At 41.8% G+C, this 19,798-nt stretch overlaps 3 protein-coding genes across 8 annotated transcripts in view; 2 read left to right on the top strand and 1 right to left on the bottom strand.

Annotated features, from left to right (window-relative positions):
* Positions 1–9,275, top strand: part of fam118b (family with sequence similarity 118 member B) — a 9,540-nt gene extending 265 nt beyond the window's left edge. Inside the window, exons 1-9 of one of the 4 annotated variants that reach the window (XM_029446299.1) lie at positions 1–20; positions 169–258; positions 772–861; positions 1,058–1,367; positions 6,577–6,804; positions 7,495–7,623; positions 7,790–8,087; positions 8,177–8,242; positions 8,509–9,275. The exon at positions 1–20 is cut by the window's left edge and continues 265 nt beyond it. In XM_029446299.1, the coding sequence (XP_029302159.1) occupies positions 779–861; positions 1,058–1,367; positions 6,577–6,804; positions 7,495–7,623; positions 7,790–8,087; positions 8,177–8,242; positions 8,509–8,522 (1,128 nt within the window). In that variant the 5' untranslated portion in view covers positions 1–20; positions 169–258; positions 772–778 and the 3' untranslated portion in view covers positions 8,523–9,275. Of the gene's footprint in view, positions 259–771; positions 862–1,057; positions 1,368–6,576; positions 6,805–7,494; positions 7,624–7,789; positions 8,088–8,176; positions 8,243–8,508 lie in introns of all 4 variants that reach the window. The other 3 variants (XM_029446297.1, XM_029446298.1, XM_029446300.1) reach the window with 3 other exon arrangements.
* Positions 9,276–9,355: 80 nt separating this feature from the next.
* On the bottom strand, positions 9,356–15,178 carry srpra (SRP receptor subunit alpha). 2 transcript variants are annotated; one of them, XM_029446294.1, is made up of 15 exons: positions 15,057–15,178; positions 14,801–14,938; positions 14,397–14,480; positions 14,109–14,272; positions 13,794–13,954; positions 13,543–13,705; positions 13,112–13,265; positions 12,884–13,017; positions 12,652–12,773; positions 12,468–12,554; positions 11,779–11,951; positions 11,268–11,481; positions 10,999–11,162; positions 10,632–10,730; positions 9,356–10,499 (listed from the first exon to the last, which is right to left on the bottom strand). In XM_029446294.1, exons 2-15 carry the CDS (start codon positions 14,921–14,923, stop codon positions 10,371–10,373), a joined length of 1,971 nt encoding a protein of 656 aa, XP_029302154.1. In that variant the 5' UTR covers positions 14,924–14,938; positions 15,057–15,178; the 3' UTR covers positions 9,356–10,370. The 2 variants fall into 2 exon arrangements, with proteins under 2 accessions (XP_029302154.1, XP_029302155.1); XM_029446295.1 differs by having other exon boundaries at positions 13,112–13,262.
* Positions 15,179–17,162: 1,984 nt separating this feature from the next.
* tirap (toll-interleukin 1 receptor (TIR) domain containing adaptor protein) lies at positions 17,163–18,936 on the top strand. 2 transcript variants are annotated; one of them, XM_029446797.1, is made up of 3 exons: positions 17,163–17,365; positions 17,530–18,132; positions 18,361–18,936. In XM_029446797.1, the coding sequence occupies exons 1-3, from the start codon at positions 17,359–17,361 to the stop codon at positions 18,537–18,539; spliced, it is 789 nt and encodes a 262-aa protein (XP_029302657.1). In that variant the 5' UTR covers positions 17,163–17,358; the 3' UTR covers positions 18,540–18,936. The 2 variants fall into 2 exon arrangements, with proteins under 2 accessions (XP_029302657.1, XP_029302655.1); XM_029446795.1 differs by having other exon boundaries at positions 17,511–18,132.
* The last annotated feature ends 862 nt before the right edge of the window (positions 18,937–19,798 follow it).

The raw sequence follows: 19,798 nt of genomic DNA, 5'->3' as shown, positions 1-19,798 counted from the left end.
AACACTAGTTGTCAGTTAAGGTTAGTTGGGTTTTCTTTGTCTGTTATTCTTTGGTGATACCGTACTCGGTAACTGTCCCTGTGAACTTATCATCAGGTGAGCATTGACACCATCAAAAAGCTAACCTCAAGTTGATGTCCAAGCTATTCAACGTGGCTCACGTTACAGCATCGACTTTCGCTGACTACGAATTAAAAGGATTTTTTACTTGAACGCCGCAAATAAACACTGGACATTAATTGAACAACCTATATCAAGGTAAGTAACGTAATGATGAGTTAAAGATAGCCTCTGAAATAACGGTTTATATAGCCTATTGTTGTATGTGGTAGTTGTCTCTTCAGAAATTAATGTTTGCATTAAAACGTGGGTTAAATACTAACGCTAACTTTGTGAATAAGTGTACTGTTGGACCGACACACACGTACTACCGCCACCTTGTCTGTCACAGTTTCCAGGAACAACAGCAATAGCAATAGCTAACAGCATATGTCATCGTCACCTGGCATTATGTGTTGCCACAAGAACATTTACAAATGATTTCCTGTTTGCGAAATGATGACTGTGTTAAGTAGAACAAAGGAAAGAGTCGTTTTTATTTGCCAGGACACTTTAACCTGTTAGGGATGTGTCAATTATAATGTCCCATATGACATGATTCTAATACGATTGTAGGTCGTTAAGAGGGAAGCTTATGTCAATAACATATGCATGAAATTGCTGTATGTAGTCATCAGAGTTAACATGTGGTTGATCATGTTTCTGTCACAGGACCTGAATGGCCTCCGTTGTTGCTGTGAAAACTGAGAAGCGACCTGCAGCTGATTCTCAGGATGCAGACTCCAATGCAAAAAAGCCCAGGTAAGCTCAGGTGCTGCTTTGGAGCCACCTGCTCACTCTGTTTATGACTCATGCATCAGCTTTGTCTACAGGGTTGATTAAAATCGTTGTTTGAATCGTGAGTTCCTAATTTTTGCCGTCCTAAATAACGGTAGGTTTTAGTTTCACACGGCATGTTGTTCTGCTTGAAAATAATTTGTTTAATTCTGGGTGCAAGGATTTGGGAAGCACCGTCTTTTGAACCAGCGTCACTCAATCTCTGCCTGCCCCAAAGGAAACTGCTGCCCAGCCTGAAGACCAAGCGAGCCCCCGAGCTTGTCCTGGTGATTGGCACAGGGGTAAGCTCTGCAGTGGCCCCTCAGGTTCCCGCACTCCGCTCCTGGAAAGGCCTCATCCAGGCCTTGCTTGATGCAGCCAATGACTTTGACCTTCTAGAGGAGGAGGAGAGTCGGCGTTTCCAAAAGCACATGCAGGAAGATAAGAATTTGGTTCATGTGGCCCATGACCTCATTCAAAAACTTTCCCCGGTAAGACTGTCTGAGCCTTTTCCTTTGCCCTTTTCTCTCTTAACCACCCTGTCGCACATGTACAAACACAGGGCAGACAGTTCAATGTCTTCTCCTCAGCGAGGGATATTTTAACTTCTATGGATTGGGATAAGACATTGGAGTTGGAATGAAAAACAACCTAATGAAGGCACACAAGCTGAACCACATTAGTGTTTTATTTTTAGCCTCCTTAATGAAGGTTTACAGCAGATATACAGCATACTATCTTTCAGGGAACTAGTTTTATGTGCACCAAAAAAGGTATTTGTTCACTTTTATAGAAAATCATTCTTAAAACATTAACTTTGAAATAAAGTTCTGAGTAATGCACAACATTATGGTTTTCGAGAGAGTTGGAGGTTATTATTGCCATGCAACAATGTTTGAGGTAATTGTTTGGTTCAGAATGGGAGCTCAGTTCCAGTGAAAGGCAAAAACAAATAGACAGACACCGTCAGCAAACTGAAGCCTACATTAAAAAAAGCACTTCACCAAACGATGTTAGGAGAAGCAGTTTATAAATGTCGAATTATCCAACCTGGTGTTCACTTTGTTCCTGTCGTGTTCTTGGTGTCAGTAAAACTTCAGATAGATTGTGATACAACAAGGTGGACATCATATACGAGACTTCTGGTTTAATACAAGAAACTTAGCCACCTGACGTGTGGACATCCCATTCATTTGGTATTGTGAAAATGGCATGATGGACAATATTAAATGGCAAATTCAATTCATAGCTCTGCGCAATCTCATTTTCATACCAGTCAGAAGAGAGGGCAGAAACAAAATCAAACTAAACTAAATCAAACGCAGTGTTATGTAATGTTGGGATTTTTGGATTTAAAGACGACAACAAAAAGCACAGTGTTTTGTAATAGTTGCAACACCAAAGGTTTTCCTCACAGCTTAATACAACATTCAAATTTGATGAACCTATCAGGCCCACCATTACTACTAGAACATTCCTGCCACCTGCCCCGACCACACAAACACACAGGTCATAGAAAAACAACAGAGGCAACTTTTAAAAATATATATAATTGTTGTAATTATTCCCTCATACATTTTGAGTAAAAAAACAAAAAAAACAGCTCTAAACAATTTGGATTGTTACAAATGCAAACAATGAAATTTGATAAAAAACATTTTTTGGGATTTCCATATTCCTCAGTTCTCTTCCTATATTAGACTGGTCTGGTCTGGAGCAAGGCTGGCAGATGGGAGCCTTAATACAGTTTGCCTCCTGTGTTAGTCATGTCTCATCGCACCTTTGACATTGATAAAACACGCTTTTGTTTCTGCCCTCAGCCTGTTGTCACAAAGGGGAACAAGCGGCGCTTTTATGGCTTTATCCATCGTGTTTATTCCAATCCACAGTCGTGCAGACACCAGCCCAATGCTGTTGGCTACAGACACAGCAGGCTCTAGCATGCTGAGGGGAAAATAAACAAGCATTGAATAATGTGAACCCGCAACCCCCTAGCCTAGATTTTCCATCCAGGCGGAGTTAAAGCTCCACGCAAACAGCAAGAGAACAGTAAATTACATTATAGGACGTGTGTTTGTAGGGATTCCATTCACAAAATCCTTCTGCTAATTAAGACAATATCCTCGAATATCAAAATCAGTGGTGGGCCGTGCATTTCACACCTAGGCCTTCAGTGATGTCCTACCTGAATTATTCCACCTCTTAATACCATCATTATGACGCCATGGCTCTCGAAACTATACATTTAGACAGAAACGCAGTATAACCTGGCGTTGCATCACCCTAACAACAGAGTTATATTAATATTTCTGAAGCATTTATAATCAATAAATCCGCATTTCCCTATTTTTGTTCACCCTTTCGTTGTGGAGCTCCGTTTCTCTGCGCACTTGTTCGTTGAGCATTAGATCCACTCGGGTGTCCCAAAGGCTTTCAAAAGCACCGTTGCTTGTAAGTGCCCAGCCGTGCTTTGGTGCCTCGTTGCTGCCTTGGTTAGACAACTCAAGTTTCCAAACCTAGTGTGGCTCCAAACACCAAATCGATCAGTTGTAAACAGCAGGCGTTCCCAGCAGTACAATGTGCAGTGCCTCTCGGAGGCTGTGAGCCGGGGGTACCGCTCGTAGTTAGTGATTTGAAAGTGTCGGACAAACCCTTTTCTGACTGTGATAGGCCCGCTAGCATCGGGGTTGGCCGTTCTCTTCTCACAATGTCCATCTTTTCATGAAAATGGCGACCAAATCGATCTCTTCTCGTTCTTCAGCCATTGTGGGTTGAAAAAAAACAGCTTGTAGAAATCTAAATTAGCTCGTTCAAAGTTTGCTAGCTCAGCATACCTCTGCCTCTCAATAGTGTGTATCCAATCAAAAGACGTGCACGTGCTGACGTTATCGTACGCCTGCTAGCTGGCCCCGGTGTCGCCAACTCGAAATCTGATTGGTTAACGCCACAGTTTTGTTTCCGTTCACTTTAAGCGACAGGCGCCCGCACTGTTTATTCTGAAGGCCTCAGGGCAGATCTCTTGGACCCTGGCAACACATGATGGCTGAAATATGATTGGATAAAAGCTCTAACATAAAGGCCAGACCTCCACATCTCAATCTGAGGCTGGAAGCAGCGCAACCAAGAGGAAAGCTATGAAATGAAGAGAATAGACTATGGGGAATCATTTAATACATATTTTTGGAAGAAATATATAAAAATTAAATGTATATTCTGATGATGTTTAGCAAGGCCTTCTCTGCTGGCCCTGACGGCCCACCACTTATCAAAATCCCCTGAGTGAACTGAATCATATGAGAGACCTGCCATCAGTCCAGGTTAATTCCAGTTACTGCTGTGAGAGTTTAAACCCACTTTTCATGGAATTGGGTATCTGATGGATTATGGTGGTTTGCAGGCACACGGTCTCAGATAATGAGCGTAATCTGAAGTTAAAACTGAAAGAGAATGTTTTTGTGTAAACCCTTGTGTCACACCTTTGACCAAAAACAAGGCTAATAACCACTTTGCTGATTTTGTTTATTTGCTTAATTAAAGCAAGAAATATAAACCATGTTATTTTTCCCTAGTCAGCAGTCATTGTGAGATTACCCATAACTGTCTGTGGAAAAATAATTAGGTCATTTTAAGTCTTTGTACCAGTGTATTATAAGAATTTTCCAGCCGCAACAGTGAAAAGTCAGCATATGTTACTGCTGTTTTGCCTATATTTCTATTTTATAACTGTAACTGCTATACTATAGCATACTGTATGCATGTCCACAGTAGAACAGTCCAGAGCTAACAACACATATATATTTATTTATTGTTTAGGATAAATAATTACAAACCTGATTTTGTTTACTTGCATTTAATTTGGTTATTACATAAATCCTGAGTCAGTCCAAGGACACAGTGATTGCTGTCCACAGTGGATGTGGATAATGAGATTCTTCCTGTGGAAAGGACTCCCGCTGTTTAGTCCATTAGAGCTGTAATCTCTGGAAGTCAGCGGAGCAGTTCCCTGTACTAGGATCACCTTGGTCACAGCGTCTCTGCACCACCCTTTGCTATTCTTAGCTGACCGACTCCTTCCTTTTAGACCGTGTAGTCAGCAGCATAATCTCTTAGCGCACTCAGGCGATGTGTGAGATGCTACTTGAAGAGCTGTGGACAGGATCAGAGCGGGGGATGGAGTGTTCGATACAGTACACACACACACTTGACACACCCTTGAAGTCTCACTTGAGAGTAAGATGGGACCCTTGGGGTGCCAGATGGAATCCCTGTGGAGGGCTGTGCCAAAGGGAAGTATTGGTGAAAGCAAAAATAAATAAGTGCCAGGGGTACATGACTATACGTACAGTGTATGAGTCAGTTAGTACTCAAGTTTGATTGATTGAGGGTAGTGACTAGGCTGAAGCCTTGATACCTAATTGATCTAGAAATAGAAGTGCTGATTGGGCTATTTAACCGTGCATACTGTCAGTCTTTAAGGGGACATTACACTACTGTGACTTTAATTTGTCATTACATTTTCCCAGTGTTAGTGGTTAATATTGTGTGGTTCCACCCAGATTAGAAGAAAAACAAAATCATTATCATTCATCTGTTGCTCAAACGCACATTTATTTTAAGACACACATGGTCAGGTCACATGGTATGATAAGTATAACTGTGTACTCAAGACTTCAGTCCCTTTTTTAAAAGGCTGCTTGTTTTGAGTCTGTGAAAGTGTACTTGATGTCATAGTTGCGGTAATTTGACAATGGCATACCATGAAATACTTCCCCTGAAGCTAATACAGCAATTATGCTCGTATTCAAACAAGTTACACGTAACAGTTCCAGTAAATGTGAGGATGTCAAACACTGACAGTTCCCACTGGGGCTACTCACTCGAAACTTATAGTGCAGTATAAGTTTGATCGATTGAGGAACATACAAAATGATATCTCGAAATGACACTTTATCCTCTTTTAATTGTTTCCGCCAGAGATTATTTTATGAGCAATGTGCGTAGATCATCAGTTGGTACCATAGGTCCGTTCACTCGGCAGTTGTTTGGTTTGAAACGCTTAACTATATTTAAAACTGGGTAGTGTAGATGTGTTTTAACTACAATTTGTGCATTCTTGTATTAAGACACAAATCAAAGTATATTTGGGGGTTCTTGGTACATTCTTTACTTTTGGAGGAAGCCATGGGTGAAATACTTCACAACCATGTGCCTCAGGATCTGTGCACCAGTGATCTTTCTTTCTTTCTTTATTTCTTTATCATTGCAAGAGTTTTACTTCCACACTAGATTACAGTGCTGCTGATTGTTTGCTACACTTCCCCCTTCCAGCTATTATCGTTCTGCATTCAGGGCTGTTTAAAGGGCCTCAGCTGATGATTGATAATCAAGTATAAGTAGGTGGACACGGTTCCTATGGCCTTCTTCCTTGAGTGCATGTTGCACTGTATGAAGTCTTGTTGTCCTTGCCCAGTGCATGTCAAAACGTACCGTGACACTCAGATATTCGTCAAGGTATTTCTCTGCAGTATTATGACCAAATATTATCCCTGTACATTCAGAGAACTTTGTCCTGAAAGTGTTTATAATCCTACAAAGCAGTTGGCAGATCATGCCAGCTGGACCATTTCTTCCAAGTACTCCTTATAGAATAACTAAGATTGTGCAGTCCTTCTGCTAAAAACACAATTGATCTTTTTACAGAGAACAGGCAATGTGCGATCCACGTTCTTCAAGGACTGTCTGTACGAGGTGTTTGACGATTTGGAGTGCAAAATGGAGCATGCTGGGAAACATCTACTGCGCTCAGTGCTGCAGTTAATGGAGAGTGGTGCGCTGGTCCTTACTACTAACTTTGACAACCTGTTGGAGATCTACGCAGCTCACCAGGGTACAAAGCTGGAGTCGTTGGACCTGACGGACGAGAAGAAGGTAAACAATGCTTGGATTATGTTAACGCATCGATTGTGCTTTCCTGCCACAATACATCCTGTCAGCTGCAGAGTGCAAAGGTCACTAAAGCAGGTTATGCTCAGATTTTATCTGACAAATTGTAAATGTTTTAATTTAAATCACAAACACACTAGGTGGGGGAAAGTCACAGATGAACACCCTGAAATAGAATGTTTCTCTCAGAGCATGCGGGAGAACCCGCTTCGGTTTTAGAGAAGAATAGATAATGCTTTGACCTGAAACGGCCTTTTTGTCTCTGACAGGTGGAGGAAGGTTAAAGTTCTAACCATTACTCAGCTGCTGTTGGAATTTATAGATTGAACAATATTTGCTTTTGGTTTAAGACTGGGCTGAAGTGTGTGTGTTTTCCTAGTAAACAGGTTGTTTCACTTCTGGCCAGTTTCTTCGCAAAATGCCAATTATCCATTCATGTCCTTTATGTCCCAGTCCATTTAAAGTTAGGCTGATTATTTGTTAAATGGAACAGAAATGTGCAAGATTTGGTTAGTTTTCTGAGAGAGCTCTTCCTTTGCCTCTCAGTCCTGGTATTTATGCCTCATCTCCATCAGAGCTAATATCCTGTAACTGCTGTTCAGTGATTTTACTCCCAGCCAGAACAGGATTGAGTGCAATGGACTGTTAAGTGTGTGTGTGTGCATGTTTGTCTAGGTGTTGGAGTGGGCTCAGGAGAAACGGAGGTTAAGTGTTCTGCATATCCACGGTGTTTACACCAACCCCAGTGGTATTGTGCTGCACCCTGCAGGCTACCAGAATGTACTGAGGAACACTGAAGTCATGGTGAGCCCTGAAACTGTTCACTGTTTATGTTTCTGATATAAGGACTTAATTCTGCAAGATTCTCTACTAAAATGACCACAATTGCTTCTGTCCACACACTGTGATGTATTTGAAATTGTAGCTTTTGCGTAAGTGTAATAATATATATAACCGCTGGTCTCAACAGCGTGAGATCCAGAAGCTGTATGAGACCAAATCCTTTGTGTTTCTCGGCTGCGGGCGCACAGTAGACGACACAACCTTCCAGGCTCTGTTCTTGGAGGCAGTCAAACACAAGTCGGACCTGGAACACTTCATGCTCGTACGGCGAGAGGACGTGGGCGAGTTCAAGAAGCTGCGTGACAACATGCTGGACAAGGGCATCAAGGTCATCTCCTATGGAGACGAGTACGCAGACCTGCCCGAGTACTTTGAGAGGCTGGCCAATGAGATCTGCAACCGTGATGTGTCTACCAACGGCTGGGGTAAGAAGAAATAAAGTCAACGTTGCAGATTTGGGCTTAATTACATTTCAAAAATAATTTTCTTTGGTTTTTTTTATCTTTATGAACAGGGTCTCCGTCACAAAATGGGGAAGAACAGCAGAACGGATTTAACACACAGAAAAGCCTCCTTCAAGGTTAGGACTAAATGCTTCTTTGACTTCACACAGTGGCTACTGGCAAGAGACATTTCCACAATATTACATTACTGTCCGAGGCTCTTGTTTTCTTACTGCATGCTGGTAGCTCTGTTTCTTGATTTTCAGTATCAAAAGAACTGCTGGTATTCCTTAACACAAAGATACAACTGACTTTGCATGCATGGCAGTCAGCGGCAACATTTCAGTTGATGCTCTGTTTCTCAGCTGTTCACTCAAGTCCCTTCCTTCTCTTTTTGCCCCAGACCATCATTCTTGACAGGCACACAGTCGGGATCAGTATCAGTCATGATGTCTGCACTGATTTCAATCAATGCATTTAGGAATCCAGGAAAACTGTGGGCCATGGGAGACCTAAAAGCTGTTGACAGTGTTTCACAGTTGTCTGTGATTTCTTTATTAGTTCTGGTTTAAAAAGGGAAAGGAGAAGTTTTAAAGTAACCGCCAACGACAATACCCAACCTCACAGTTCCACTGAACTGCTTTTAAAATGTTACTCAACATTTGGGAAGTTACAGTAAAATTCACTTTTAAATACGTAGATGATTAAATTGTATGTTCTCATTTCAATGTGACAAATGATAGATGAGTCCACTGACAGAAATTCACTGTGTTGCATCAATTGGATTTGGATTACAATAATGCAAACAAAGTGCAACACCTTGACTTACCTGCCCATCACATGATCTTAACTGTGTTGATATACATTGATTGTGTCATGCTCGATCCTGAAACCAGTAAAACTTGATTTGCACACTACTGGATGGGGAGTTTGGATGGGGAGTTTGAATGGGTTGAAATAATGATGTCAGTGATGGATGGCTTACTTGGTTTGCAAAACACATTGTTATGATTCTGTCCTCGAGAGGCCCCCCAGCCTGTAGCAATCACTTTGCCACTCCTGTGCTGAAAATGTTCTTTGTAAGCCTTTTTTGTATTTTTAATACTTGCATGTGTTTTCTGACATAGTATTTATAAGTACTATTTTCAAAATAAAGCTTTTGGTATCCCATTTGTCTGTCACGTTTGATCACATTAAAGCAGTTTGTAATGAGGTCACAGACCATGTGCAACATATGACAGAAGAAGTTCCACTTTATAGGCTGTCGTAGCATACAGCAACTTTATTTAGAAATGTTTACATTCTCATAAATTAGCTCAAATCATCAATTCTCTCATATTGCACTACCACAAATTAAAGGGGGCTAGAGATATTTAAGACTCATGTCCTCTTACAAATAAGGAGTAAATCAGAGGGGAAAACATAAATAAGAGGGCCCATAGGACTTCAACAGACTACACATAAGGTGTCGTCTAATATGAACCTCTAAACTAAAAATTACTTTACAAAATGTCATGTCCATCTTGTAATGAAAGTGTGTTAACTGTTAGGTGGTAGGCAAGGAGCTCTGGGAGATAACTTTCATAGAACACTCAGTCCAGAACCAGCGTACCAGTTGTAAGCAATGATTTTCTCTTCCATTTGACGGGAGTACAACATCTCTTTAGTGCCGATACTCTTTAGACCGTACGTTAAACAGATTCAGACTCTTCAAGACTCGGCGGGTGGTTTCTGAAGCTAACCTGCCATGGTACTCTTAAAAGGATAACCGCCCGTGTAGTGAAAGTGTTAACTAAGAAGACAGATAGGCACTATGGTCACTAAGCTTTCCTCAGGCAGCTGCTGAAATGTCACATACAGCAAGCCTTCCTGACCTGACCTCATTTACATGAAGAGGGGAAAACTGACTGACAAAACGCCAGGTAGGGAGTTTGTTTTTACTGTGTAAAGCAGTAAACTGATGACATTTACAGCCTAGGTCCATTTAGTCAGTCCATTCATTGTTTGGCTGGTCTGAGGTACTTTTCAATGTAGAAATGATTCAAAGGGAGGCCCCTCTGGCTTTGTTGCAAAATGTTCCGTCTTTCAAACAGCACACTTGTCCTTTTACTGGGAGAATAAAGTCCTGTGCATGACATGAGTTCATTTGATGCAGTAGAGAGAGGATGACAAACGCAGGTTAGCGGGGCTGGACATCTCAGCTGTGGCAAAAGGTATTGTTGGCTTCGTCGCGACGATGAATAAAACAGCAGGATTTGCAGCCACTTAAGCCTTCATCAGGGCACTAACAACAGCGCGGGCGTTGAGGCTGCGCAGGTCGTTGTAGGTCTGCCCTGTGCCTACAAACACAATGGGCTGGCCTGTGATGTAAGTCATGGAGATCGCAGCGCCGACCTGTGAAGGAGGAAGGATGACGCATGAGTGCTACCAACTTTATCATAAACACGGCAACAAACAAATCATTCATCAAAAAAAGATCCCTTAGAGACCACATCCCATGATTAAAGCCAGACACACATATGATACCTTATCATCGATGGTGTCAAACTTAGTGAGAACGATTCCATCAATGAGCCGAGGCTTTTCGGACATGGAGTGGTCTGCCAGAGCCTGATTGAACTTTACCTGAAGACGCACGGAAAAGAAAGTTGAGTCATTCATAAGAAAACAGATGACCACAGAGTTCTCTGTCCACGATCATGACAACAAGTGATTACTGGAGCAGCACTGACCTCTGCTGGAGAGTTAAAAAAGCAACACATCTATTTTATCATGTCATTATCGTTAAAGAGGGTCTGTGCATGAATCCTAAGGTACCGAGTTCTAGCAGCTAATCAAATTGACACTGACTTTGTCCTCATTAAGTACATGATGAATTTGTGAGAGGTCTTACCAGCTGGTCAACTGCCTCATTGCCCACCAGAGCCTCTCCAACAAACAGTACTAGGTCAGGCATGTTGATCGCGATAAGTTTGGCCAGAGCTGTCATTAGGGGGGCGTTGTCCTGCATACGCCCAGCAGTGTCCACCAGCACCACGTCAAAAACCTGGTTGCGCGCTGCAGAGATGAAACACAGAAGGTGCACGTGTGATTTTACCAATCAGGTGGTATTCATCATTAATGGAAAGGACGAGCAAAGCTTTACAGTTAAAAGTATTTTACCGTAGGCAATGGCCTCCATGGCAATTCCAGCAGCATCCTTCCCGTAGCCCTTCTCATAGAGCTGGACTACTGGGCGTCCTCCGTGCTGCTCCGGAGGGTGCAGAGAGTTGAGGCGGCGCTGATGAGTGCGGAGCTGCTCTACGGCCCCGGCACGGAACGTGTCACAGGCTGCGATCAGCACAGTGAAACCATTCTCTATCAGCCAGAAGGAGATCTGCGGGAAGACAGAGGGAGGAGTTTAGTTCACATGAACATACGTAGGACACAACATTTCACAGGCCCCCCGCAGACAGGGGTGGAACATTTCAATAGTGTTTGGTAACTGGAAACTATATAGGCTTAATAGTCAAACAAATGTATTTACTAAATAACTACAATTTAAACTGAAGGACACTTCTCAGTTCCCTACTGTGAATCCCGTCTTCTACTAACAGAGCTACACGTGCCCCACGCCGAGAGCTAGTGTGTGTGTGGGTAACATGTCATTACCCTTTTAACAATGAGACCTCACCTTGGCCAGGTTGGTGGACTTTCCAACCCCATTGACACCACAAAAAGTGATGACAAAAGGCCTTCGCTGGCTCTGCGCATCCATGACATCTCTCAGAATATCCACCCTGCGCTTGGGCTGCAGGATCTGCACCAGGGAGCCTTGCAGGGCCTGCTTTACTGTTGAGGCCACAGCTACACGCACACACAAAAATACTGAATAAATGTCCTAGTTATATGACATCATTATAGTTAGTAGTATATTCTAAGAGCATCATGAGCTGATATTGAGAATGTTGACTATGACGTTATATGAATTGAATAATTGCACACAGACGCTGATGGCAAGTTGCACTAACTGGCAGGTTTGTTCTCTCAGTATTGATTTAGTGCTAAATCTCAAGCAACAAAGACGGGGGCTAATTCGATGAATCATCTTCAATATAAAATATGCACATGGATCTGGCAACCCTTATGCCATTTAACTTTACAATGTGTGCGAGGTTCTTGTCTGAGTCACATTTTAAACGGCATCCTGTGCAGATGAAACTGAGGGGAAGATCCTGTTTCAATCAAATTTGCTGCAGTAATCATACGGACAATGTTGTGGAGAACGCATTACAGTAATCACATTACTTTCCCCAACTTACCCTTGCACCAAATGAAAAGATTATTTAGGAACGTGAGTCAGGATTGTCAAAGTCTACTTACTGGTGAACGTGCCCATGACTTTGCCCTCCAGTTTTTTGGCTACAGAGTCACAGAGGCGGGAGGAGATTTCGGCTGCTACATTCTTTGCTATAGGATCGGAAAAAAGGAGAAGAATGAACAATGCACTTTTAAATGTTGGGGGGGAAGTCAAAAGGGTGAGCGAGAGAGAGATGTGATGTCATACCGATGAGGTGGTCCCTCATCTTGTCCAGTACTGACTCCATGTCCTCCCGGGTCAGGCTCTTGGAGCCCACCAGGCCCTTCAGCATCCCAAACATGCCCCCAAATCCGCCACTCTTTTTGGAGCTGAAATCAACAAACAATGTTGTTCACAGTTTGTCCCGTAAAGCAAAACATGCATAAACATATAATAACACATCCTTAAACAATAATCTAACAATCAAACACTCTCTTACCTCATCTTGGTTTTTTCCCTGACAACCACTCTCTCCTCCTCTTCTTCCTCCTCCTCCTCATCCTCCTCTTCTTCCTCACTGGACTCATATTCCACGGACTGCAGGTCACCCTTCATGGAGTTTAGCTGCATCCCCTGAAACACATGCAGGACATCGAGAACGATTAACGTGACCAATACAGAACTAGAAACCTCTTCGGGGTGGACAGGAGGAGTTTGGGGTACTCACCAGGTCAATGTGTGCTTCCTGGTTCTGGTCGCCATCATTTGAGGAACCATCGCCGTTCCTTCCGCTGTAGTCCAGCGCCTTGGTGCTGTTACCACCCATGTCCCAGACACGCCTTTGTTTCTCCTTGGGCTTCTGAGGCTTTGGAGACTTACTGCTAGTAGGATGACAGAATATCAGAATTAAGCAATTACAAAATAAGCATTTTGCCAGTATTTCTTTTGTATTGAGAAATACATAATTATTAGAATAATGTTTTTGAATATAATAAGGAAAAGCAAACAATAACCGTATACAATAACACATCAGATGCCTTTAATGCATGTCTAGTCTGCACTGCTGTGAATCCGCGAAGTAAATCATACTATAAATGTACAAACTGCATTCATTCAAACTATATCTCGCTTGACATTCATGAACGTATTTTCTCTTACGTGGGCTTTTCGGTAGGTACCGTCGTGCGCTTGCGAAAGAATTCCTCTCTCTTCTTCTGCATGATCTCCTCAGAAGTCAAGCCATGGCTCCCATTCTCCACCATCTTCTGCCCAGAGGATGAGGCCTTGCCTTGATCCACTTTGACAGGCTCTGCTGCAGGAGCTGGAGAAGATTGGAAATATCAAATAAAGTCAGGATTGAAAATATGTCACACTGGCCATTTAGAACAACCACCTCCAACAGTACTTACCCTCTTTTTTGGTATTTTTATTCTTCTTTCCACCCTGTTCCTTGACCTTTTCCCCACCCTTGGTCTCAATCATTGACTTCACAGTCTTTTGGGATTTCTCGGACTGAGTAAAGGTCCGCATTTGGGCGTGGCTCCGAGCTTTGCTGCTCTCCTCCGCATCCCTTGTGGTAAACATTTGATGTATATCAGAATGGGCACGACAACAAACAAAAAAAGACTTGTTGAATATTGTCACATCAAACATATGATATGCATTATGACATCACTTGTGTCTACATTATAAGAAACCACCTCCACGAGTGAAACTGTCTTTACCTGAGAAGTATTTTGAAGTCATCCTCAAATTCAAAGTTGTTTTGGATTAGCTTCAGAGGCCCCTTCTGCTCCAGCTCATTCTTATAACGATCCCTAAAATGGAGCTGAACATCATCTATGAACTTGTCCACATAAGTCAGCGTCAGGATCTTTTGAAAACCCACCTGGACAGAGAGAAGGAAAGGAGAAGATGGATCTTCAACATGGTAAACTAAAAACAACATGACTATGAATTGCACCTTTAATGGGGTTTCATTGTAATTGATAAAATGTGCAGTTGAGACTCACCACAAAAATCAACTCGAACTCATTGTCGAGCTTGTATTTCAGACTCAGGGCCTCATGAGTATATGAATTGTTCCCACTTCGCTCCTGTAACATCACACACATGGGAGACATGTCACCGGGAGCTAAACAACACATGTCGTCGCTGCTAAAGCTAGCCTTCTGTCTCCATAACAACGTGAAACAAGTCACTGTAGCACAAACTATGTCAAAATTCAGGTTATAATTCGTAATAAGGTGATTATTAGGCTATTCACACCTCAAAAGTTGCTTGTCGAACGTGTTAGTACACTTACGTTACGCAATAAGCTAACGTTTGCTATATATTAGCTTGAGCATTAGCTGTCCAAACCATACCGACAAACACAGACGACTGTCACAGGCTTGTGACCCGCATTATGTCCCACCTGAAGGATTACGGAGCGTATCAAAGCGTTGACAGGCCCGGCGAAGGATTCGGTGACCCCGGCTCCCTGAAAACACCACAACACTATCCCCCCTTTGCTGAAGATGGTGAAGAAGTCTAGCATCTTGCCACCACGTATCTGGATTAAAGAAACGTACAAGGAGCGGGAAAAAAAAGGTTAAACAGAAGTCCTGCGACAAATGAGTGAGGACACCTTTAAAGTGCCAGTGTCTACTATTCAAACAGTTACACCTTACCAAATATCTAGTCCAATAGATGATAAATCCCCCACGAGCAAAATCCACCACCAGAGCAAAACTGTTTTAGACACGTCAGATGCAGAACCAGGAAGTGACGCGCTCTTCCGGCGATTTCTTTCCCCCCTAGTATTCTGCGCATGCGCAATATTATCAGATGAGGACGTTTTGAACTTCTTCACTCTTTAAATCATAGATAAATCATTTCTTTCGGGAAAATCAAGGGGAACATAACACAGACTAAATAAACCACATAGAACATATTTCTGACATTGTTTTCAAATGACCCCCTCTAGTGTCAGAGATCATATATGTCACATTGGGCGTTAATGGTAACGTTATTCTTCATTTGAAAATATATCAGCCTAAGAGTTTCTTTATGTTTGGTAACAAAGATTAGTCTTTGTATTTGCATTTTCACAAAATTGTAACTTTACTTCTTAGGTATAACAAAAAAATTAATTTTTCAGATTTGTTTACAACACAAAAATTTGCAAACTGAAAAAAATAAGTAAGACGGCCTCATATTGGACAACTTACTGTGCCTTTAGAAAACTGAGCAAAATAATTACGTAGTAAACCTGATAAAAACACTTTTTCTTTAAAGTGTAGAAACAAAAACATATTGTACATGTAATACATGTAATACATGTATTACATGTATTACATGTAATACATGTAATACATGTATTATCAGAACCATGTTTGAACCATTGTTTCCAGCATGTGTGGCAGTTTAGCCAAGGCCAAATGGAAACAATTGAAGCAATTTCTTTCCGCAGTGAAGCAAAGATGCACATCGCATTTGTCACACTTGTCACGTTTCACAGGCCAGTGTGCAACCTGGTCCGCTCGAACATCATCTGGAACTCCAGCATGAACCCTCTTGGGAGGTGGTGGTGGAGATGTAGCATTGAGTTTTGTCTTGAGGTTCAACTGCACAGTAGGATGAGATCAGGGTAACAGATCTGTTGTCATACCACTTGACAATGGCCATGCGTTCCTCTTTCTCCACCCTGGCATCAACAGATCCTCTGCCTCTCTTGGCAAGACTTTTCTCATCTTCCAGCTGACAACCAGCTAAGCGATTGTTGCGGAGTGTTCCTACAAAGTACATCTGTCGCTGAAGAAGCTCGAGCACCAGTGGTGCTGAAGAAAAGAAGTTGTCTGCAAACACTTTGTAGTTTTGGTTTGATGGTAGAGTTTCACACAGCTTGACCACAACGTCACCTCCCATGCCAAGTGAGGTTTTCTTTCCCAGTGGCACCTTCATAGACCACAAAATCCCAGAGGATTCCAGAGGAAGTGCAGCGACCGCACATTTTCAAACTTATGTTATGTAAGAATTCTAATTCTTAAATGGCTTGAATCTTACCTTTAGCAACAAAAAACAAGCTTTTTAATTTTAGCTAGTTCTGTCACATGTGTTGTCCTGGCACATGGCCATCTTGGAAATGTTGTTATGGCAACAGAAAATCACACGACCTGGCCCATGACCCACCAGGATGTTCAGTATGTGTCACTTAGGGACTTCATGAGTTAACATCAAGGGTAAAGCTGTATAGGTAACTTTCCAGAACATTTAAAGGTTGTGTGACATCTGTGTCACCGTGGGTTCTTATGGGTTAACCCATACATACAAATGTGATTTTTGATTTAATATTTATTTAACATACAAAAAATCTGATCAATTAATCAAATTTGATGCAGAGATTAAACTACAAAACAGTAGCCTATGTAATGTATATTCAAATTAAATAAATACAATATGTGACATTTCATATTTTTAACTGAAAGTGAGAAGTGGCTGCTGACAGCTGCTGCTGCAAATGATGGTTGTCTTTATTAACATAATATTTTGTCAGTTTGCTTCCCCATACTTCCCCTTAATCTTCCCTTCATGACAAAAACATGTGTTGATCTTACACATATTATTTATAAAAGTAGAAACCATTCAGCTGTGTGTATGGTGCATGCTTTGACAGAATTTGACTATTTGAAAAACACATGAAGTATAAGGTTTGAGACACTTTGCATTTGACGTTTGACTTTGAGGCGTGTCTTTCAGCAGTTCCTCTTTTTTCATTGGTGATATCAGAGACAATGGACAATGTTTTGCCTTTTTTACTTTCCGTTGCTGTGATTGGAATGTTTGATCTTGTTGCAACTCGTATTCGGTTAGCGTAATGTGAGTAATGTGTGTATTGGGCAGAGAAGATCTTTTTATGATGAGAATCATTACACTTTTATTTACTGGAAGGATTCTGGCGAGGCATTGAACAAACATGATGATGTTAACAACATGCATGGTAAGTGAAGTCATTTAATTTCGAACGCAAAGTTTATCTTCACCTGTTTGAATACTATTTTTGTATTTTATCTTTGTGACTTACAAGTGGACTAGGAAGGATTCATAGATATCAACATATATAATCAAGTTAGAAGTATGTACAGTTTGTCTTTCTTGTTTCAGGTTGGATCCAGAAACTCTTGAAATCAAGACAATCTTTATTACCACAACGTGAACAAGAGGCAAAAAGGTCAACTCTCAGCAGTGTATCAACGTCACCTTCATCTACATCCTCATGCTGTTCTTCGTCATCATCATCACTGGGGCCAACCCCTTCAAAACCCCCACAACCACACACTGCTCTGAACTCACCGCTGCGATGGAACCGAGAGTATGACATGCTCGTGTGTCACAGCTCTGTGGACGGTGACATTGAAGAGGCTGAACGCCTGGTCTCTTTCCTGGAGGCTCCACCCCGTAATCTAAGGTGCTTTCTTGTGCACAGGGACTCCTGCCCAGGAGGTGCAATTTCCACAGAGTTATGCCAGGCAGTGCAGAACAGCCATTTAAGGGTTCTGCTTATCACTCCCAACTTCTTGCAGGATGATTGGTGCAAGTATATCATGCACCAGGCTCTGGCGGAGGGGCCTATGTCCAATCAGATTATCCCCTTGGTTAAGAACCTGTCCAGATCTCAGTATCCTCAGGAGGTGATGTTCGTCCACCCGATTGACCTGAGCAGTAACCCTGACCCGTATCCCTGCATCCACAAGACTGTGCTCAATTGTAAGTAATGGGGGGGGGGAAGATTATGTTCTTTCAGCCACTTTCATAAGCATAAATTGAGCCATGTCATACCCCCAAGTTTCTAATAATATCCGTTGAAATCTGTTTTTCTTTACTTAATATGTCAAATTAGGATCTGTGGTTCTGGTTAACTCCACCTGCAAATTATTCCACAGGTTTGGAGGGGCAAAGCCATCCTTGATAATCTTCTCTTGTTGTTTTCTCCAGACCTGAAAGACCTGGTTAAAAATGAGAAGACGCTTGATTGCAACATGGACGGCAGCTCTAGCCAAGGTATAAGTGGAGAAGGCAGACCACACTTCAATACCACAACTGAAGTGAAAGAGAAGAGAGATGACAGCTTCAATGATGTTTGCTGTAATCATAATCAACGGTCGCCTAATTAAAGATGAAGGACAAGTGTGTGGCTCTGAATGTGAAACACAAACTCAACTTTAGTGAACCCTTCATCACAACAATTTGGAATTTAAAAGAAAGTTACCCTACGGCGTTTCCTAATTGTCATATGCATAACCAACACTGTCTGTGTGTGTGTGTGTGTGTGTGTGGTGTGTGGTGTGTGGTGTGTGTGTGTGTGTATGTGTGTGTGTGTGTGTGTGGTACAGATGTTCATACAGGAAACAGTTGATTCCAAACACCACTGGAGCTTATTTCCTGTATGAGATCGAGAGAAGCACTACATGACCTAACAGCCATTTGCAATAACTGCTGTTAATCACGAATACAAGTCGTGGGAATTTGTATTCACAGTCTCAGCTTTTCACATGCAATTCACATCAATTACCACCCATCATATAAGTGTACAATAAAATGTACTAAAGCACCATAAATGCGTGTGATCTTCCTTTTAACACAGTAAAAGATGTTGGATTACTGTAATAGGATGAACATATTGTGGTGCACATAGTGTTTACCACTAGGTGGTGTGATTTCCTCTTCTAACCAATAGAGACTGCTCGTGAGGAGATGCCAGTCATGAATGTGAGATGTCTCTGGTATAATGTTTCCATCGACAACAATGAGTAACATTATGTCTGGCAGTGGCATGACCTTTTTCACTGAACTGGGACTTTAAGTAATAACAGAGGAAGTGTGATTCGTTGTGAGAAAAGACCCAACTTCTCCATATGAACTCTCTTAAAACACAGCAAGAGCTCATGTGCACGACTCTGGTCCCAATATTTCTGACTGAGTTGTTTCAGCTCAGCTAATTGGAACAAAGTCTGAACATGTTGAAGACTTGGAATGAACATCTCTTTCCTCCGTCTAAACAACAGTAAGATTTGAAATGTCCTCGCTGCACCTTTAAACAGTCAATCAAGCACATTGGCAGTGCTATATTTCAGATAGGACTGTTTGATTTATCAGGTATTCGCTGAGTCAACCGGAGCATGACATTTATGATCCTTGATCTTTTTTTTGTTTGATGCAGGCAATGGATGTTTTCATGGTTTGTGTTCTCGTTTTACACCCTCCAAGAAGTGATACATGGTATTTTTCAGATTTGTATTTATGCTGTATCATCCTCCGACTTCTTGTTCCCCTAAACAACAACAACAACAACAACAGACATTTAGCGACACAATAAAAGACCCTTGATAATCTCCTCTTTTATGGCAAGCCAACGTTGTAACATATACATTTA

This window comes from Cottoperca gobio, chromosome 13 (assembly GCF_900634415.1).
Source record: "Cottoperca gobio chromosome 13, fCotGob3.1, whole genome shotgun sequence".
NCBI lineage: Eukaryota > Metazoa > Chordata > Actinopteri > Perciformes > Bovichtidae > Cottoperca > Cottoperca gobio.
Note: the sequence above shows the minus strand (reverse complement) of the source record. Positions and strands in the feature narration are given on the sequence as shown.